This window comes from Saprolegnia diclina (genome assembly GCF_000281045.1).
Source record: "Saprolegnia diclina VS20 unplaced genomic scaffold supercont1.13, whole genome shotgun sequence".
Taxonomy (NCBI): Eukaryota; Oomycota; class Saprolegniomycetes; order Saprolegniales; family Saprolegniaceae; genus Saprolegnia; species Saprolegnia diclina.
In genome coordinates, this window is record NW_008246080.1 from 710,845 (window position 1) to 730,720 (window position 19,876).

The following is a 19,876-nucleotide window of genomic DNA, read 5'->3' on the forward strand; positions in this document are numbered from 1 at the left end:
GTGCGAGAGCCTCACGTTCGCGGTGGTCGATGGTGCCAAGCGCGGGAGGCAGGCGTCAATGATTTCGCCAAGTATGTACTTATGATTGTCGAGGTACCGCTCTTCACAGAGGATGTTGGCCGCAGAAATGACCTTGCCGGGGTAGAGTGCAGTGATCTGCGCTGCCTGCTTGGCACCGAGCGGGCACGCGAGTGGCGCGTCCAAGCCCGAGAGGCGGAAGAGGAAATGCGCCGGATACAGAAGCGCGTCAGAGGCGACAAACGCGCTCGGGTCTTGAAGCAGATCGTACGCGGCCTCGTACGCGGCAAGCGCGGGGTTCGACATCGCGTCAAAGTGCAAACTCTGCCACTTGTGTCCGGTATCCGGATATCCGGATATGGGTGCTGCCTCGTCTCGTCACGAATGCGCATCACTGGCCGCAGCGGTTTAAGTTGAGATCTGGAGGTGGTGGAAGAGCAAAGTCGACGACGTTTGGCAGCGAAGCGCTGTCCGTAGCAGAGGATAGACGGTAGTCGGTCAAGCAGCACGTCGAGCGTCCTTGGTAGCAATGCCAGCCATCTCATCACCAATGCAACGACCGTGCAGATCTTTCATGCGCTGTCGTAGGCGGCTTCGCAACCCTGAGCGTGACGTTCGGGATGACGGGTCGTTGGCAAGCTACGCTGCGATGCTCTCCGTACTCCAGGTGCAGTCGCAACACGGCTTCCTTGGGTTGCAGCAGCGACGCAACGACCCGAGGCTCGTCCCAACGATGGCTTGGTGGTGCGACTTTCGAACCTGTATCTAGCGTGTGACAATGTCAGAGGTCCGATTCGTACAGTACATTGAAAGGTCCACTGGGTGGCGCCACGCCAGCACATAAAAGAGTGCTGCTCGAGTCACTCCATTGGGTGCTGCGTGCCTGTGGGAAGGGGCGCTCTGTCTGGGTCTGGTCAGCCGACTGGTCTGGTGATGGTGCAACGTCTCCTCGTACCAGCCTGCGTCATCCCTAGCCATGGCTTCGTCGAGAAATGTGATCCGCGGACCAGATTCCCCACGGCAATCTCACGTGCCTGTCACAGAGGTTGAAGTTGACGCTTCCGCCGTTGTCCGGATAAACCTTTCGAAACGGATGTTGAGGTGGTCCCAACCACACTATTAAAATACCATATGGTTTGTAAGCTATAAAAAGAAAGCATCTTGATTTTGCACTATCAAATTTGACAGGCTGCGAGATTGCTCTCCAGCCGGCAAGGGCAAGTGCTGCAATCGCCGAGCCGCCGCCAGCACCGCAGCGAACGTCGATGGGCGGGGAATCCATGCTCGCTGTCTCTATCTCGCCGTCGCCGCCGCTGAAGAAGGTCCATTTCGATGTTGACAGTACGTCGGCTCCTTCTTCGTGGTCCTGACGCCTCGTGCTGGATCTAGTCGAAGCCGAGCTCTTCCAGCCGACGCATACCGTGTGCACGCCCAAGCTGCGCACGAACGGGCTCAAGTACCGCGCGCCCGACGCCCGCGTCGACGTGAGCGAGACGCTGGCGCCGCCCAGCAGCGTGGCGAAACCCAACTACGACGACTCGCTCCGGCGCGTCGCGGTCGTCCTGTACCAGCACATTCGCCGCTGCGAGAAGCGGTTGCGTGCGCCACTACTGGGATCGACCATCCAGAGCGCAACGATCGCCGAGGCGCCGTCGTCGGTGGCCGAAGCCAGCCACGCGCTGCGCACCGAGTCGTTCGACGCGTCGACGGTCCACCCGACGAGCGGGCACCTTCCGGGCCTCCACCTCTCGGTCGACAAGGTGTTTGACGAAGAGCACTTTGTGTCGCCAACATACAAGTATACGTTCGTGCGGCTCCCGACGCTGCATCCGCTCTCGTACTACCGCATGGACAAGGTCAACTGCAAAACGCACATCCCGAGCGTCGAAGAGATCTTTCGCTTTTGCAAAAACCTCTTCAACCGCGCGCAGCTCAGCGCCGAGTGCACGATCGTATGCCTCATTTACATTGAGCGGCTCATGGAGCGGGCCAACATCCCGCTGCTCGGGTCGAGCTGGAAGCCCATTGTGCTCTGCGGGCTCTTGCTCGCGTCCAAAGTGTGGCAGGACCTCTCGTCGTGGAACGTCGAGATTTCCAACATTTACCCGCAGTTCCCGCTGCACTGCATCAACCGCCTCGAACGCCTCTTTCTGCACTACATTCAGTGGGACCTCTACATCTCCGGGTCGGTCTACGCCAAGTACTACTTTGCGCTGCGGAGCTTGACAGAGAAGAAGGACTTTCGACGCCGGTACAATTACACCATCAAGATTGACCCGCCCAACTCCAAGCGCCTCGAAGAACGGTCGGCCGCCGTCAAGAACGAGCTCTATTCCCGTAGCTTGTAATGTTTGTTGTTGTTGATTTTTGTTGATTTTTTGGGCCATTCAAGTTAGCAAGTTTGCCTGATGGACTACAAGCATCGGTCGTGTTGGGAGGCTCCGAACTTGACAGCGAAATGGCACATGACTTAGCGCGTCATGGAAAGAGCCACGTGGTAGACGTCCCTGCCAACATTGCTGCCGCCGCCTGCTTTACCCCGCTCAAGATCCCCGTTTTTAGGCTGACCAAGCCCACGTAGCCGACCGTCCTGCACCGCGACCTCCAGTCGCTGACACCGATTCAGTCTCAGGGTCGACCTCGAGAAACGGCGTCGCTTTGTCGACGCCTGGAAGGTCTATACGAGGTGCGGTGTCATGGGTGTCACTTGTGGCCACAAGCACCCCGGGGACTATAGAAGCGCCAGACGAGCCCTGCACCACCGCCTGCGCTACCACGGCCCGGCGAGCGCAAGCCGACGAAGTAGATTGCTGGGTTCTACGTATGCTAAGTCTTTGTGATAACGCAAAACATGTTTATAGTATGTTGGAGAGACGCACGACAATAGTGTAATGCGAAAGAGTCGACAAACCTCGCGACGGGATATGCATTAAATCGGGATTTTGTCGCCGTTGAGCTTGTAGTCCCAGCGCCGGCGAATGAGCTCGTGGAGCGACGTTTTGCCGAGCGTGGCCGCGATGCCGCCTTCGGTCACGTAGCTCACGAGCGAGTCGCGGGGCAAAGCGTAGAGATTCGCAAGTCCGTGCAGAAAATCAAAGTTGGCGTCCACGGACGGGTTGCGGTGCGGCCGAAACACTTGGCGGTAGGCGCTTATGTCCCTAGCCTCCATGTATCAACACTCTCCACTTGATACAAAAGGATACGTGAGGAGGACGCACGCGCCATCCGGATCAAATTTAAACCGCTTCATGTGCTGGATAAGCGTGTCCTTGAAGATGGCCGTGAGCCCCGTGATAAACTGTACTCGGTTCGTGAGCTCCTAACGTATTTTTCCACAGTTGAAACATTGAAACATTGAAAGAGGCATACGAGCGCGTCGGCCGCCACCGTTAGGAGCGGAGAGAGGTAGGCCACGACCTGCTTGCACGCCTTGGTCGTCGACAAGGACACGGCCCCCGTCTTGCTGAGAAAGTCCGACTTGTCCTGCGCCGCACTGTGCCAACGGAAACATGATGGTGATGAAGGGTATAAGCATTGCGCTACTATGCACCTCAAGATGGCGACGAGGCTCTTCTCGATGGCTAAGAACGTCTTTTGCAAGCCAAATGCCACGTGTCCTTCGAGTGTCTCAAGCGTTGTGCGCTTGGCTTCCACGCAGACCCTACCCTCGCATGGATAGATATACACAAACCCATAGAGACATTTCATTTTAGCAACGTACGTTTGAACGGTCGGGGCACTCGTCAGCGCCGGCGCAATGCTCGCATGGTACTGACGGTCAAACGACGCCACATGTTGAATCAAATGCTACGCACGTCCTGCGTACCGACGATCGAATGCGCGTCGAAAGTACCTTGAGAATGACAAAGAAGCGCGTCGCCGACTCCATACAGAGCAGTGGTTCTTGCACGAGCTCGTGCGCGAGGTTGCACATTTTCTACGTATTTTCCCATTATTTTTCCGAATTTGCCCAATGTTTCAAAATTTGAGATGTACCGAGAGATAGGCATCGCCGATGGTCGCACAGTAGAGACCAAACGCTTTGACGTAAAAGTCGACGAGGAGGTCGCTCTTGTGCAAGACAATGTCGCCGCGGGCCGTCGTTGCCTACGCCCAAAGCAGGTCATGCAACCCTACCCCTCCTTCCATTTTCAAATCGACCTCGAGCGCAGCGGCAAAGCGCGCCGGTACCGACGTGTCTTGTGCAATCGCCAGCAGCGTCTCGTAAAACTGCACGTCTTGCTTCTCGGCCTTGGTCTTTTCGGCTTTGGCCGCCGCTGACGGACTCGACGGCGGCGTGTCACTCGCTGCTGCCTTGAGTTTGCTCTTGTTTTGCTTGCCAAATGGCGCGACAGGAAATTGCACGCTGTGCAACGTGGTCGCAAACGCTGTCTCGAGGAGCTCGAGCTCGATCGACATGTACGTGGCGCGGTGCGCGCCAAAGAGCGTCTGCAGCTGCGCTTCCAGGAAAGCATCCATGCGCGGGCGTTGATTGGGGTCGTCGATCAGCGCCGCGATCGCGTCCGTGAGCTTCTCTGCCTTCTCAAACGTCCACGTCAGCGTCTCGACGTAGGCCTGGGCGGGCGACGTCGTCAAGAGGCGCTCCAAATGCGACAAGATGCCGAACGCTGGGTCGTGATACAGCCGTGCCACGAGGGTCTCCCGGACGTACGCGACGACGCTGGATGGAAAGATGCGTGGTACGACTGCAAATTGCTGCTTGCAGATCGCGCGCAGCTTGGTACAGAGCGCGTCCATGTCTTGCGCTGGATCCACCGAGTCGAGCGCGAGACGATTCCTACGTCACCGCCATGGCACCCGCGTCCTTCTGACTGGGTATATAGAAATGTACTTGGTGAGTCGCTCCTGGATGATGTTCCAGACGTAGCGGTCGGCAACCTTGTCCTTGCCATTGTACGCCAGCAGCGACTGGACGTTGAGCTGCATCGTCTCGAAGTCTTGCGAGTTGCCGACGCCGTGGAGCTCCTGCTCTTGCGCTTCACTGAACCCGTTCAAAAGGTCGGTCTCGATGCTCTGCGTGAGCCGGTCAATCTCGGCGATGGCACCTTGGGTCGCGGCCGACGGTGTGAGCTCCTCGGCAAACTCTTGTAGCTTCTTGAGCACACGGCACGCCTACGCGGGATAAGCCACCGTGGATATATTCGCGCGTGGCGCACGTCGTGTATCTGGGTAGGGTCGCGTAGCGTGTTGAAGAGCTTGTTGGTCGTCTTCTTGGCGCTCACCGGCGCATTGAGCAGTTGAATGACTTCGAGGAGCTCGTTCGTCTCGAGGGCGCGGGACTTTTCCTTGTCAATGATGGCGAGCCGGTCGCCTAGCGCGTGGTATATGCATCTGTTCAGTAAGCAAGCATGTACCAATGACGACGGCCGACGAGCTGACTTTGGTGAACCGATCTTCGAGCTCGTCCATCTCGCTGCACACCGTCTACGCAGCTTCGGTCGTGACGCTCGCAAGGCATGTCGGTACCTGCAACAGCCGCTCTGGTGCACGCAGGTTGTCGTGGTATCTGGCTGCCGCTGCTGCGCTCTGCTTGGTGAGGTCTGCAATCCTCGCGTTGAGGACGTGGCGCTGCGACGTGAGCTTGTCAATCGTCGCCTGGAAGACTGCGTCCAAGCTGTGGAGGTCGCCGGTCGTCGCGCAGAGCTCGTCAAGCAGCACGTCGCACGAGTACTCGTCATCGGCGCCGGCGCCGAGGAGCTTGGCGAGCTCGGCGCTGGTCATCTCGCCGCGTGGCACGATCTTTCCGGATAAAAATATCGAAGCCACAAATATATCAAATATATCGAACAATCTGTGCCACTTGTCGATTCTGAGTTGGCGAAGCGATGACGCGCCGTGGACGGCTGGCACTGAGCACCCTACGACCACCTTCGCGCCAAGCGCCGGTCTCTGGATGGCTGTACGTACTGGCTGCTTGTCGAACGAGGGCCAGTGCGTGCGCCACCGTATTTTCCCTGAATTCGACGACCAGCCAGACCCAATAGCGACCGATGGTGGTCGTTTGTTGTCGGCCGAGAAAAGGCAGCGCTACGCACGCTACCCATGGACGGGCGCGCAGATTACTGCATTGCTCAACTGGTTTCCCGGAGCATGCTGCCTGGCCACCAAGAGGGACTGCGTCGACATAGTCGTCGCGCTATCATCCCAAGGGTCCTGTGACCAGTCGCCATTGGCTACTCCTTGGGCTGGTGCTGGCCGACGGCCACGAACCTCGAACGGTCAATGCAAGATACTGAAAGAAGAGGACCAGAAGCATGGCTTCAACTTTTGGCCAGCATCCTAATTAGGCACATGCCGATGATTGGACGCTAGCATTCGGCATCGAGTTGCCGCGTCTCTGGGTCGCATTTTGGTGGCAGGATGAGGAATGGCCTCGTCGCTGGTGTCGCAAGCGTCGGATGCGACGATGGATGACACGTCGTATGACATGGCTTTACTCTTCTGCAGTCGACTACAGTATTCGTACATGGTATACTGCCAAGACGACATACCCTGCCGTGGATCCAGCGGCTTGGAAAAACGCTGGTTTGAAACACTGTGTGGCACTCTGGCCCGTCCGCTCACGCGGCTGTAGCGCATCGCATTTGCGCGCCGAGAAGGTTCGATGACGAGCCCGCTCTCAGCGGCCGCTTCGAAACCCGATGAAGCAATGTAGAGATAGCCAGCGTCGCCATCGACGGGCGCCATAGATCGTGCACGTTGGTGATGCCCTCTTAAAATCGGCATGTGCCGCGAAATCCGAATTTCGGCAAGGTGTCTGGAATTTCCGGCCTTTTGATTGGTCCGTCGATAAAATTACAAACCGCGAGCACTGAAACCTCGGGCAAAGTACAGTACAAGTCGGTGGTTTCTCCAGTGTACTAGATCCGCCGCCGAGGATCTCCGACAACGACGACGACGACGACGACGACCTCGACGCCTCCAGCAACTTGGCTCCCACTCGCTTCCTCGGCCCGCCCGTCCTCGTGGCCATCTTCCATCTTTGACATGAGCGCCAGCAAGAACCACCGGTCGTCCGCGGCCATGCGGGGCATCGACGCGCCGCCCCGATCGGCCACGTGCCACCAACGCGTCGTCGTGCTAGGCGGTGGCATCATTGGCCTCACGACCTGCTACTATCTCGCCAAGCGCGGACACGAAGTCGTGTGCATCGAAAAGGAGAGCCAAGTCGGCATGCTCGCGTCCTTCAAGAATGGCACGTTCTTCGACTCGACGCTCTACAGCAGCTGGGCCGACTTTTCCGTGCTCTATCGCAAGCAGATTCACGCGGGCACGTCGTCGCCCAAGGCCAAGTCCAAGCAAAAGGCCTTCCGCATCGAGGCGGCCGCGTGGATGGACCCGGCGTTCTGGTCGTGGGGCCTCAAGTTTATGACGAGCGCGACCAGCCGCCGGGCCAAAGACAATGGCCGCAAGATCCGCGACCTCGGCTTCTACAGCCAGCGCAAGCTCGACGAGCTCATTCGCATGCACCCCGAGATTGAAGAGGCCATGGAACAGACCGCCGAAGGCACGCTTGAAGTCTTCGAGTCGGCCGCCGAGCGCGACGAAGTGATGCACTCGGACCGCATTTACCACTGCATGGAGTACCGCCTCCCGCTGCAGCCACTCGACGCCAAGGACGCGGCCTGCGTCGAGCCCGCGCTGGCCAAGTCGGTGCTCGCACCCGGGGCTATCTACTCGGCCACTGGCACCAACGGTGCGTCTCGTGTCACCCTCGCTCTTTCGACGCCGATTGCGTTCTTGTAGGCGACGTGCACAAGACGTGTCTGGCCATGTGGCAGCTCTGCCGGCAGCACGGCGTCATGTTCCGCTTCAACACGGACATCACTGACATCCTCATCGTCGACAACCGCGTCGTGGCCGTCCAAGCCCACGACGGCGACCTCATTGAAGGCGACTCGTTCGTGCTCGCGCTCGGCAACCACACACCGGCGGTCGCCAAGCTCGCCGGCGTCAAACTGCCCATGTACCCCGTCAAGGTAGGATGCGTACACCGAACCTCGTCTCTGATCGCGTTGCGGGGTAGGGGTATGTGCTGAGTGTCCCGCGCAACGAAGCGTTCCCGCCGCTCACGTGCAACGTGTACGCCGGTGGGAACGCCCTCGTGTCGCCCATGGCCGACGGCTCGCTGCGGATATCGGGCGGCGCGGACTTTGCCGGGTTCAACTACAAGAGCGACCCGAAGCGGGTCAAGTGGCTCTTGAAGCAGGCCAAGCACCTCTTCCCCGAGACGTACCTCGACGAGGCCAAGCTCGAGTCGCACGTGTGTCTTCGGCCGGTCAGCGCGGACGACGTGCCGTTCATTGGCCAAACGCTCGTCGACAACCTCTTTGTCAACACGGGTCATGGCTCCAAGGGCTGGACGCTCTCGTTCGGGTCCGGCGCGCTCCTCGCCGACCAGATCAGCGGCCGGACACCCGAGATCAACATTGAAAAGTACTCGCCGTTGCGCTTTGGCCTCTTTAGTTAGTCGACGACCCCACACAGCATCCCAACTATCGGGTCGATTGAAGACCCGCCCTTCCCACCCTTGTAGGCCACGATTGCGTCCTTAGTTTAAGCTCTAATATGTATTCCTTCACGCACTCGTGCGCGACACGGCCTCTGTAGAATCAACGCAGAGCTACTCCAATTACATGTAATACCAAGTAGCCATCTACTGTAGTCGTCGTCGCCAGTGTACCGTACGCCACGTCGAAGTCGAAGGACGCAGTGACAAGTGCGTCCATCGATTCATAATGCCACGCTCCGACACTTGGACTTGCTGGGTGCCCACATGGGATCGTCGTAGTAAGAAGTGGCGCCAGGAAGGTGCTGTGATGCACGCACGCGTGAGGCCAGGGCAAGAACGTACGGCCAGGAAAACCCGGTGATGGTGCAGCCGCATCCGAGTCCGACCCGACCGCTCGCTTCCTTGAGGTCGACATGTCCCGATGCGAGACACTTGCGGGCGTTCCTATGTGGCTGCGGAAATTTGGCAAGCGCCATCCACGCTTGCACCGCGTCGGCCAAGTCCACTCTTTTCAAGTGTCGCCGACGGCAACTTGAAGCGAATAAGGAGCTGCGTGACACTCGCATTACGCGCTTTTGGTCGCGGAATTGGTGGTCGCCGCGAAGAGGCCAGTGCAATATGCGTGCTTGATGGGCGTCCCACTCCTGCCGTGGACATGTCGAGTTACCAACGCGAGGATGGGTCTGGACACGTTCTGTCGGCAGGATCTCTGTACTTGATTGTTGTGAAGATGGTCTTTCGTCGATTAGTGCACTCGAATAGTCGAAAGGCAAGGAACCGAAGGATTGAGAAATGGTAAAAACTAAATAATACGACAATATATTTCATAGGGCGTCTAGGGCTCACGACTAGGGTTGGGGTTGCGTCGTCGCAAAGAGGCCAAAGCGCAACGGCGAGTACTTTTCAATGTTGATCTCGGGCGCGCGGCCGCTGATTTGGTCGGCGAGGAGCGCGCCGGCGCCAAACGCGAGTGTCCAGCCCCGCGAGCCGTGGCCGGCGTTGATAAATAAGTTTTCGATAAGCGTCTGGCCGATCAGCGGCACTTCGTCGGCGCTCACCGGCCGCAGACACACCTGCGTCGTCATCTTGGCTTCGTCGAGGTACCCGTCGGGAAAGCACTTTTTGGCGTGCGAGAGCAAGGACGCGACGCGCTTGGCGTCCTTCTTGTAGTTGAAGCCCGTGATGTCGGCGCCGCCCGAGATGCGAACCATGTCGTCGCGCTCGGGCGAGATGAGCGCTTGCCCGCCCGCATAGACGTTGCACTTGAGCGGCGTCGCATTCGGTGTCGTCGGCACGCGCAGCACGTAGCCTTTGATCGGGTACATGGGCAGCTTGACGCCGGCGAGCTTGGCAACCGACGACGTGTGGTTGCCGAGCGCCAAGACAAACGAATCGCCCTCGATCAGGTCGCCGTTCCGGACTTGGACGGCCACGACGCGGTCGTCGACGACGAGAACGTCTTCGATCTCGGTATTGCAGCGGAACATGACGCCGTGTCGCTTGCAGAGCTGCGCGAGCGCAAGGCACGTCTTGTGCACGTCGCCGTTGGTACCAATGGGCGAAAACATGGCGCCGAGCCGGATCGCATCCGGGCGCAGCGCCGGCTCAATTGCGCGGCCCTCGGTCGCGTCGACGGGCTGCAGCGGGTATCGGTACTCCATGCAGTGCTTGATGCGGTCCGAGTCCATGATCTCTTCGGCCGTGCTCGCGGCCGCAAAGAGCTCGAGCGTACCTTCGGCGACCGAGTCGAGCTCGTCCTCGAGCTCCGGGAACATGCGGAAGAGCTCTTGCAGCTTGCGCTGGCTGTAAAAGTCGAGGTCGCGCGTCTTGCGCATGTTGTCCTTGGCCTTCTTGCTCGACATGTTGAGCATAAACTTGACGCCCCACGACCAAAAAGACGGGTCGAGCCATGCGCGCGGGTGCACGCGGAACGGCTTGTGCTTGGCGTGGTGCTTCTGGTACAGAAGCGACATGTCGGCCCAGCTCGAGTAGAGCGTCGCGTCAAAGTACGTGCCGTCGTTGGCCGCGGACGCTGTGCAGCCGACGCTGGCCTCGCGCTCGATGCAGACGACCTCGTGGCCCTTGCGCGCAAGGTAGTAGCACGTTGCTAGACCGACGATGCCGCCGCCGCACACAACGACGCGGTGCGGCTGGGCCAGGACGCGTGGCGCGTCAAAGCCTCTTGTGACCGCGGACCCGCGGTGGGTGCGACCTTTCATCGGCGGCCGAATTCGAGGAATGGCGTCCATCGTGTAGTATGCAGTACGAGTCGTACTGGAGAAGCCAGGCAGCAATTGAGGCCGTCGTCGTACAGTGTACTGGCCTCTCTGGCGGCCACCACAGGTTCAAAGGTGCACTCGCCGTGACCAACGTCCTCACTTACTTTGCACTTTCTATCGAACACCACTTACACTGTAAAACTTCGGCGCTTGTCGCAGGTGCGCCTTCGAACTTCGCTCGAAGGAAACGGGGTGCGAAGTCAAGGCGAAGTTCGAAGGCACCTATGTCCACTGGCACCACGCTGGCGGTCGGAGGAAGGAAGCGCGTAGTGGATGCTTTTAGGAAATCGCAGTACATTGAGGTTCTGTATGAAATTTACACTGTATGGCAATACATTGTTTCGTGTCGGGCAAAGAGCTAGTAAGTGGACACGCTGCGGAGGCGGATGATGTCGGAGCATTGGCGATCGACAGAGGTGGACGTTCTTGGTGCCAAAACTTCAAGGCCACAGGAGGAGGATCGACGGGTGATTGTGAGGACAGACCCATTGGCGATGGCACAGCGGCAAGAGGATAGGCGCTGATTGATGTATGTGGGCGCTCATCCTCAGTACGCTTGCACCTTTGCACTAGCGTCATCTTCGCTGCGACGATGCTTTCCCGAACCATCACTGGTGATCGTTGGAACACGTTGAAGTGACCATTCTCCCCACCAAGCACAAGCATGGCACCGCGGGACCTTCAGCATTTGGAAAAAGGCGAGAGTTCAGAGAACGACGACGGGTGCAACCACCAAAGGATGCGAGGCGGAGGTTGTGGGCAAGCGTGCACGGCCTCGCCGCGCGAGATCGTCGGCGGTCTCACAACCAGCACAGCTTGTGTCGTTGATGGATGTGTTTTCAAATTTCATCGCAAGCAGCCAGCAAATATTCCTGTGCATTTTCGCTCAGTTTGCCGTTTGTCGTGTCAAAACCAGATGAGTGATTTGCAAAAAGCAAGCAGCGGTCACATTGGGCGCTTGCTTTAAAATCTCTGTGCAGATTGACCCTTTTTGTAGCGAGTATTGGATAGCCATGGCGATGCTGGCGCCACTGCTCGTTGTATCCGATACCACGCAAAGACACGTCGTCGCCGTGCCTTTGCTCCGGTATGTTGCCGTGGACTAGAAGAAGCTACGAGCTCATGGAGAGCCGCCTCGTCACTGCTGCCCTATTGCGATGTGTATCAAAACCGCTGCTTGTGACGCGCCGCTCTTTAACTCGTCGTCTCGTCGGCGTCGCTCCGGGCGCTTTTTTGTGCGCTTTGGCTGGCTTATATGGCCTCACGAGTCTCGTCTTTCGTGTCCTTACGCTTCCCGCAACGCGCCTGCAAATGACGTCGTCTTGGGTCATCGACTTGATAGTGATTGTTACATGGCAGTTGTCGCGGCCAACGTGCGACGGTCGTCACTCTGCTTTGTGAGGATCTGATGTTCGCGCTTTGATTGGCTCGTCTCTTAGAAAGCACGTGTTCTGATTGGACCCATGGAAAAATCGATATCGTATTATATTACGCCCGAGAGCATACAAACATCAGTATAGTACTGTAGCGAGCGTCGAAACGACACCAAGGTGGGGGCAAGGTCGATGGCCATTGCGATCTTCTGCTTGTCGACACGACCACTGCGGCCAGCTTCTCTTCGGGTATTCTCCATTGACTTCTTTTTCGTATCGCGCTTTCGCGCTTATCTCCAATGGCTTGTCAAACGGTTTGACAAGCTGTACCATGCGTCGCTTTGATTGGCGGAGACCTGTAGATTCAAGCCAATCAGAGTGCAGGCGCTACTTTGCACTTTGCCAATCTTTCCGTTTTAGGATATGCCCCGCAAGTCTTTCAGCGCGCTGGCGTCGCCCGATACCTTTGGCACGCAACACCACGTCTACGTCGAGCTCAAGCTCAAGCTCAAGACCACGCGCAATGGATAACAATGGACGATAAGGCCGCTGCAGACAGGCCGCAGCGTCGAGTCGGCGCACTGCAAACCCCCCATCCGCGTTCCGCATCTCCAGGCAAAAAAGGACCGCCAAAGTCTCGCCGACAAGGGCGAGGCCGAGTCAGGCGCAGGGACATACCTCCACGCTTATCTGCGTGGCTCCTGCGCGGTGCCACGTGTAGCACTACGGGGTCGTTATCGACTGCGATTGGTCCGAAGAGCTTGGCAGTCGACTCGTCGTGGATACAGACCACGGATGACTTAGCTGACAACTTCCCGTGTCCGTCCCGGACGAGACCTTCCAAGTTGTGACGCTGGCCGCATATGCGCTACGTCCGTTCCATGGCCTCCCAATGGCACCCGATCTCGATGAATTCAAGACCACCTTGAAGGAGCTCGTGGCCCGCTTTCTCAGCAACGACCGCCACGCAAACCTCGACGTCTCGGACCTACCGCTCGACTGCTCGTCGTGGACGCAGCCACCGGATGCGACTTGGCTTTGTGCTTGTTTAACGACATGGCCGTGGGCAAAAGATTGGTGCGTGAAATTCTCGCCTTTACTCACGCTCAACACCAAGCTAACGGCGACGAGAGCGCGTGTGAGCTGCCCGCACCTCTCGGATTAAGAATTCTAACCCGCGAACGACATCCGACGACGACCTTGTAGTCGGTACGCTCTCACTCGTATGCATTGGAGTATTGGCTGTAGAATCCACGGCCAAGAAGGTGGCGCGTCGAGACCCTTGTGCATTAAACCACGCCTGACCTCTTACTTACCCGCGTCAGCGATACCCCAAGTACTTATTCCGCAAGCTTGGCTGGATGCGTGGGCTGACCCTCAAGACAGTTCTAAGATCTTAGGCTCGGTCGTAGCCTCCTCCCGTAGGCAACTCCAAATGTTCAACAGCATACAAGTACGTCATACTCTGGCCACCAACCAAGACAAATAGGCACACACTCGTAGTAGCTTTGCCTCGGAAGCTTCGTGGCATTGTCGTACCTTATGTATGGCATCCCACTATGTCGAGCTCACAACGATGGTCGTTCACTAATTTACCAGTGCTTCGCGGCTAGTCTATTCTAGTCGGAAGCGGTACTGGTGAGCCATCTTGGTCAGTCGGCAGCATGGCGGCCTGTCGTGTACTTGGTGTTTGTATACACGGTGCCGCTGAGTCATCGGCCACTTGGTGGGCGAATGACTCATCGGCGACCAGTCTTTTGCCCTTTGGGGACGCCTCTGATTGGCTGATATTCCGGCGCGTAGGGTAGGGTTCTCGCACGCCTTGAAGTAGCACGTGTCTTTTAATGACGTCATTCATTGTTTCCACACATCTACACTTGCTTTTACTATCCAACATTTGCATAATAATTTAATGAGGCGCATATTATTTTGGGGCGCCAGATGGCACTGTCGACCTCGTCGGGTCGATTGCACTTTGCAACTTGCGCCTTGCTACGCACTTCGCCATGTTCGCCGCCGCCCGCGCCCATGTCCTCCGCCGCACCGCTGCCCGCCGCTTCTCGTCGGCGTGGGAGAAGCCCTTCCCGTCGATCCTCGTACGTGCAGCATGGAACGACGTAGGCAAGTTGACAAGCGCTCTGTGTAGATTGCCAAGGACAGCGTGTCGGCGCAAGGCTCGTTTGCCGAGGCGCAAGCCACGTACTTGCAGCCCAACATGGCGTCCGTGAAGGAGCTCGACGCGCTCCTCGAGAAGAAGAAGCTCGGGATCGTGGCGCATTTTTACATGGACCCGGAGCTCCAAGGCGTCCTCTCGTCGCTCAAGTGGCCGCACACGCTGGTCGCAGACTCGCTTGCGATGGGCGAAGCCGCGGCCGTCATGGCCAAGAACGGCGCCAAGGCCGTCGCATGCCTCGGCGTCGACTTTATGTCGGAGAGCGTCCGTGCCAACTTGGATTCGAACGGCTTCCATGACATTCCCGTCTACCGTCTCTCGAAGAAGAAGATTGGGTGCAGCTTGGCCGAGTCGGCCGAGAAGGCTGCGTACATGGCGTACCTGACCAAGGCCGCGGCGACGCCCAACAGCCTCCACGTGGTGTACATCAACACGTCGCTCAAGAGCAAGGCGTGGGCCCACAACATCATCCCGACCATCACGTGCACCTCGTCCAACGTCGTTCAGACGATTTTGCACGCCGATGCGCAGATCCCGGGCCTCAACATCTGGTACGCTCCGCTCTTAGCGCGATGATCATGGCTGAGTTGTTGCCTAGGTATGGCCCGGACACGTACATGGGCGAGAACCTCGAGCAGATGTTCCGCCATTTGGCGACCTTGCCGGACGAGAAGATTCGCCAGATCCACCCCAAGCACACGAGCAAGACGTACGTAATGACTTTGGACGCATCTGGATCCTCATCATTGGCGCTTTGTGTAGCATCACGTCGCTTCTCAAGCGCTTCGACTACTTTAAGGAAGGCAACTGCGTCGTGCACCACATGTTTGGCGACAAGGTCGACAATATTGTCTATCCTTTTGACTCAATTTTGGTATCTAGGTCACGCAGCGCGTCCGGGAGCAGTACAGCGACGTGTACCAAACTGCCCATTTTGAAGTGCCCGGCGAGATGTTTACGCTCGCGATGGAGGCCCAGAACCAAGGCCGCGGCGTGGTCGGCTCGACGTCCAACATTCTCAACTTTATCAAGGCCAAGACCAACGACGCGATCGCGGCCAACTCGAGCGAGAAGCTGCGCTTTGTGCTCGGCACGGAGGCCGGCATGATCACGTCGATCGTGCGCGGTGTGCAGCAGACGCTCCAAGCGAGCACGGGCTCGTCGACGCCGCAAGTTGAAATCATCTTTCCTGTCGCCGCCGATGCGATCGCCAAGGACGACGAGAACAACGTGGTGCCTGGTGTCCAAGGCGGCGAAGGCTGCTCGACCGCCGGTGGCTGCGCGACGTGTCCGTTCATGAAGATGAACGACTTGGACGCGCTCTTTGACGTCGTCGAAGGCGTCGACCTCAGCGCGCCGACGGACCCACTCGCGGCCTACCACCCGCAGACGTACAGCGAGCGCATCCACGGCAAGACCATCTCGCAGGTTGGGGTCGCGCCCATTTTGCACATGCGTTCGTTCATGGAGGTACGACGACGCTACCTTGCGCTGGTTGACTAATTGATGGTGTAGAACCAGCGCTTGTCGGACGCATTGGTCAAGGACATTGCGACCCGGACGCCGGGCGCCGGGTGCCCGGAGGCGCGCGCCTAAGTACTGAGTGGAGATTGGAAATAGATATATATATGTATTTGAAACATTGATACTTGGACGAAACGCGCACGCAAATAGTGTCGAATCGCCGGAAGATCCACGTATGGGAGTTGCGAAACCATAAGAATGGACAGCAAGCCGCTCGACGATCCATCGGCGACGTCGGACGCCGAGACCGCGCCCGTCGTGTACGTCCACCTGATGGATCCGACGCGCTCATGGTGCGTCTGCACAGGCCACGCGCGACGAAGGGCCCGCCCAAGATGGCGCCGCCCAAGGCCGACGACAAGGCCGACGACAGCGTAGGCAGCCCTATTCTAGCAGGTATGTAGAATTATATGTAGGTGGACGCAGTCAAGAAGCCCAAGAAGAAGGCGCCGCCGCCGCCGTCGGGCGCGCCACCCAAGTCGGCAGCCGCGGCCCTCCGCGCCAAGACGAACGGATCGCCGCCGTCGTCGCCGCAGCCCAAAGTCAACGCGTCCGTGCAAAAGATTCGATCGGCTGCGCTCGCTGACAGCAGCGGCAGCAAGGAAGGCGACGGCGAGAAGCCAAAGCCCAAGAAGAAGCCACCGCCACCGTCGTCGGCGCCACCGCCCGAGGTAGCTGATGCGGATGCCAAGGCCAGCACCAACGAGGAGGCCAAGCTTGAGGCCAAGCCCAAGCCGAAGAAGAAGCCGCCGCCACCGTCCAAGGCGCCACCGCCCACGTCGCCGCCGGTGCACGAGGCCAAGGCCGAGACCGAGCTTTCACTCGAGGTCGAGAAGCCGAAAAAGAAGGTCGTCAAGAAGGCGCCACCGCAGCATGTTGATGTCTTGGCCACTGCACCCGTGGACGAGCCGGCTTACGTGGCACCCAAGCCGACACCCGCGGTCGCAGCACTGCCCAAGCGACGCAGCATCGCTGAGCTGCTCAACGAAGGCAACGACGGCGGCGTCGTGCGTAAGAACACGACTGCGCTCATGGAAGAAATCGCGCTGCAGCCAAAGAACCAAGACGTATTTACGCCCATGGCGATGGGGCCGACGACGGGGAAGGCGGCGCCCATGAGCTCGTCGAACCGGCGCCACATCGACGACGAAGAGACGTTGACGGTGACGCGTCAAGTCAAGAAGCAGCCGCCAGTGGTCGTGGCCAAACCGGCGCTGGACACGAGCATGGACGACGACATTGAGGAGATTCCGTTCCTCGAGGCGGCCGACGCCAAGGGAGACGATGAGGCAAAGGACCCGGAGATTGTGATGGAGAAGGCTGCGCCGCGCAGCACGACCCAGCACGATAAGGTCGACGAGCCCAGCGACAACAACGACAACAGTGCGACGCACCCGCTACCCAAGTCCAAGACGGCGCTCGCCGACGCGCTCTACAGCGAAATGAAGCAGCTTGAATCCATGGGCAAGGAAGACCTCCATCGACGGCTCCAGGACAGCAAGCAAGACGACGCCGACGACGCCAAGAAACTGACACCCACCGACGATGACGAGACCGAGCAGTCGGTCGAGGCCAAGCCGAAAAAATCCCGCAAAACCAAGGCCAAGACCGTCGACGAAGCCAAGCGAGTGTTTGAGGTACCAACTTTGCTCCTTTTTGTTCATTTTGAAACTCTGGGGAATGCTAGTACTTCAACCCGAAGCGCGTGCCCTATGTCCCCAACCACTTGCTCGACTTTGTGACGCGACCGCTCGAAGCCGGGCGCGGGCATGTGCTCAAGTGTTTTATCGAGCGGAATCGCGTTGGCCAAAACCGCGTACGGACGATTGCTTGGATTGATATATTGATACATGGAGGTCGACTAGCTCTCGCCGGTGTACACGCTCTTGGTCGAAGTCAACAGCTCGAGCGGCCGGCCGATCTTATACTGTCGGCAAAAAGCCACGAGCCAATTTTCGTCGCACTTTGTGTTTAGCCTTAACAAGTATCCGCTCTCTTTTGGATTCTTGGAGTATAACGAAATGGATAGGGAAGACCTCTTCTTGTCGCGTGCGATGCGCAGCAAGCAGTTTCTCGGCAAGCTGCGCTCGGACACGCGCAAGATGGAGTATGCGCTCTTTGACCAAGGCGACAACCCAGAAGACATTGACTCGGACTGCGAGATTGATGACGAGATTCGCCAGCACATTCGCGCGCAATTGTGCATCATTCGCTACCACAACATGAAAAAGGTACGTCGACTGGCGCTCGTGCTCTGGCGACAAGCGACGTAGGACCACCCTCGCAAGATGGAAGTCATCATTCCGTCCATCAACGAGACTGGCACCGGGTATCTCGACTGGCGCCCCATCACGCGCGACCAAGCGATGGAGACGCTCTTCAACGAAATTTCGCAAAAGGTATGCTATCCATCTATCAAGTTGATAGTGAAGAAAGTGTAGGGCGGTGAAAATGTAATCGAAGCCGACAAGTTTATCTGCATGCACAAGCGTGAGACGCAGTACGACCCGCTCTCGTCCTGCATTGTCGACTTTCGCAGCCGGGCGACGTGCGTCTCGGTCAAGAATTTTCAAATGGTGCACTCGCAGCCGCTCGACCAAGACCGGTACCGTGACGCGTACATCGCCGCGCACGCCGGCTACCACTACGACGACGAGGGGACCGTGAGTGTGCCCCAAGAGCACGTGCTCTTGCAGATGGGCCGTGTCGGGCAAAACTGCTTCAATATGGACTTCCAGTATCCGCTCTCGATGCTCCAAGCGTTTGCGATTTGCATTTCCCGCTTTGATTCCAAGCAAAAATAAGCCAAAAAAGCGCTCGCTTTTTACATTTCATTGTCGTCGTCGTCGTCTCTATCGTTGCTCTGGACTCGACCAGAGAGCTCGTGCATGAGGTACTTCATGTCGTTGACAATCGTGGTTTGCTCGGACGGCGTCGCGAGAAGGTACATGTCTTGCATCATTTCCGCCTGCGCGATCCACTCAGCGTCTTGTCCCAGCGGATAACTCTTACCTTCTTGGCAAGGTCCAGACGCTCGAAATACGTCGTCCAGGGCGCTAACGGGTTGTGAGTCGAGCGATTTAGCGTCACAGGGTACTGGGAATCGAAAGCTCTTCGTAGTTGACAGCCGGGATAGGCTCCATGTCATTGGACGAATACTTCGAGATACGGCTCGCTACGCAAACAGCCATGACAAATTGGCTTGCATAAACAAGAGCTAGAGTGTACGGGCACTGGCCCCCGCAAGGAGCTCGAGGAACCGCATGAAGAACGCAAACCGTTCCGGCTTGCTCGACTGGTTCCAAAAGAGCACGAGGAGACCGAGGCGCATCTTGGTGTCTGCAGCATATACATACATATCGCCGTGTGAAAATGGTGTGCTCTACCCGACAAGTGCGCGTACACTTGCGTCCACTCATCCCGCGTCCGAATCGTTTTCTAGCTAGCTATAAGAAAAAGTGAGTATTACATCGACAGTACCTCGCGGTCAATCTTGTCGGCGAGCTTTTTTGTCGACGCAATCTTGGCTTGCACCTCGCGCGTCTTACTGCCGAGCTTGGCAGCGTGCTCGTACGCGGTTTGCGCGCGGCGGACATGGCCCAACGCCTCGAGCGCTTGGCCTTGCCGAAAATACCCCTAACCCCATGGAACCCTATTCCACGTCGATCCCGATCGCACCTTGGCCCACTGCGGATCGAGCGCAATGGCTGCTTCGGCGTCGCGCAAGGCGTCGTCAAACTTTTGCAGGTGGAAGCGGGCGGCCGACCGGTTGCCAAAGAGCGCCTATGGCAACGTCAGTCGATGAGAGCATCGTCGACTGGTCGTACGTGTTGGCGCGGGTCTTGCAGAATTGCTTTGGCGTACAGCGCCTCGGCTTCGTCGTAGCGCTTGGCCTCGAACGCGTCGTTGCCTTGGGCGCGGAGGTCGTTGCTCGCCATTGGAATGCTGAGTCGACCAAACGATTATGCGCCGTCCC

At 58.1% G+C, this 19,876-nt stretch overlaps 7 protein-coding genes across 8 annotated transcripts; 4 read left to right on the top strand and 3 right to left on the bottom strand.

Annotated features, from left to right (window-relative positions):
- Positions 1–1,198: 1,198 nt before the first annotated feature.
- SDRG_05218 (hypothetical protein) lies at positions 1,199–2,382 on the top strand. The gene is made up of 2 exons (XM_008610922.1): positions 1,199–1,359; positions 1,408–2,382. The coding sequence occupies exons 1-2, from the start codon at positions 1,284–1,286 to the stop codon at positions 2,364–2,366; spliced, it is 1,035 nt and encodes a 344-aa protein (XP_008609144.1). The 5' UTR covers positions 1,199–1,283; the 3' UTR covers positions 2,367–2,382.
- A 446-nt stretch (positions 2,383–2,828) lies between these two features.
- Positions 2,829–6,077, bottom strand: SDRG_05219. Of its 2 annotated transcripts, none has more exons than XM_008610924.1 (12): positions 5,506–6,077; positions 5,394–5,463; positions 5,196–5,350; positions 4,871–5,151; positions 4,180–4,816; positions 4,015–4,125; positions 3,872–3,955; positions 3,740–3,825; positions 3,569–3,679; positions 3,388–3,511; positions 3,222–3,337; positions 2,829–3,167 (listed from the first exon to the last, which is right to left on the bottom strand). In XM_008610924.1, the coding sequence occupies exons 1-12, from the start codon at positions 5,758–5,760 to the stop codon at positions 2,948–2,950; spliced, it is 2,250 nt and encodes a 749-aa protein (XP_008609146.1). In that variant the 5' UTR covers positions 5,761–6,077; the 3' UTR covers positions 2,829–2,947. The 2 variants fall into 2 exon arrangements, with proteins under 2 accessions (XP_008609146.1, XP_008609145.1); XM_008610923.1 differs by having other exon boundaries at positions 2,829–3,176.
- A 774-nt stretch (positions 6,078–6,851) lies between these two features.
- Positions 6,852–8,630, top strand: SDRG_05220 (hypothetical protein). The gene is made up of 3 exons (XM_008610925.1): positions 6,852–7,735; positions 7,786–8,018; positions 8,066–8,630. Exons 1-3 carry the CDS (start codon positions 7,027–7,029, stop codon positions 8,507–8,509), a joined length of 1,386 nt encoding a protein of 461 aa, XP_008609147.1. The 5' UTR covers positions 6,852–7,026; the 3' UTR covers positions 8,510–8,630.
- Positions 8,631–9,334: 704 nt separating this feature from the next.
- SDRG_05221 (hypothetical protein) lies at positions 9,335–10,892 on the bottom strand. The gene has a single exon (XM_008610926.1). The coding sequence runs from the start codon at positions 10,798–10,800 to the stop codon at positions 9,400–9,402; it is 1,401 nt and encodes a 466-aa protein (XP_008609148.1). The 5' UTR covers positions 10,801–10,892; the 3' UTR covers positions 9,335–9,399.
- Positions 10,893–14,184: 3,292 nt separating this feature from the next.
- SDRG_05222 (hypothetical protein) lies at positions 14,185–16,041 on the top strand. Its single transcript, XM_008610927.1, has 6 exons — positions 14,185–14,299; positions 14,350–14,927; positions 14,975–15,085; positions 15,139–15,214; positions 15,259–15,846; positions 15,892–16,041. Exons 1-6 carry the CDS (start codon positions 14,210–14,212, stop codon positions 15,970–15,972), a joined length of 1,524 nt encoding a protein of 507 aa, XP_008609149.1. The 5' UTR covers positions 14,185–14,209; the 3' UTR covers positions 15,973–16,041.
- A 49-nt stretch (positions 16,042–16,090) lies between these two features.
- On the top strand, positions 16,091–18,734 carry SDRG_05223 (hypothetical protein). Its single transcript, XM_008610928.1, has 8 exons — positions 16,091–16,160; positions 16,208–16,274; positions 16,317–17,537; positions 17,588–17,716; positions 17,766–17,884; positions 17,930–18,131; positions 18,174–18,299; positions 18,342–18,734. Exons 1-8 carry the CDS (start codon positions 16,099–16,101, stop codon positions 18,702–18,704), a joined length of 2,289 nt encoding a protein of 762 aa, XP_008609150.1. The 5' UTR covers positions 16,091–16,098; the 3' UTR covers positions 18,705–18,734.
- SDRG_05224 (hypothetical protein) lies at positions 18,725–19,838 on the bottom strand (the record flags this gene model as incomplete). The annotated part of the gene is made up of 8 exons (XM_008610929.1): positions 18,725–18,868; positions 18,913–18,956; positions 18,998–19,075; positions 19,129–19,239; positions 19,287–19,338; positions 19,381–19,536; positions 19,579–19,683; positions 19,728–19,838. 8 exons carry the CDS (start codon positions 19,836–19,838, stop codon positions 18,725–18,727), a joined length of 801 nt encoding a protein of 266 aa, XP_008609151.1.
- Positions 19,839–19,876: the final 38 nt, after the last annotated feature.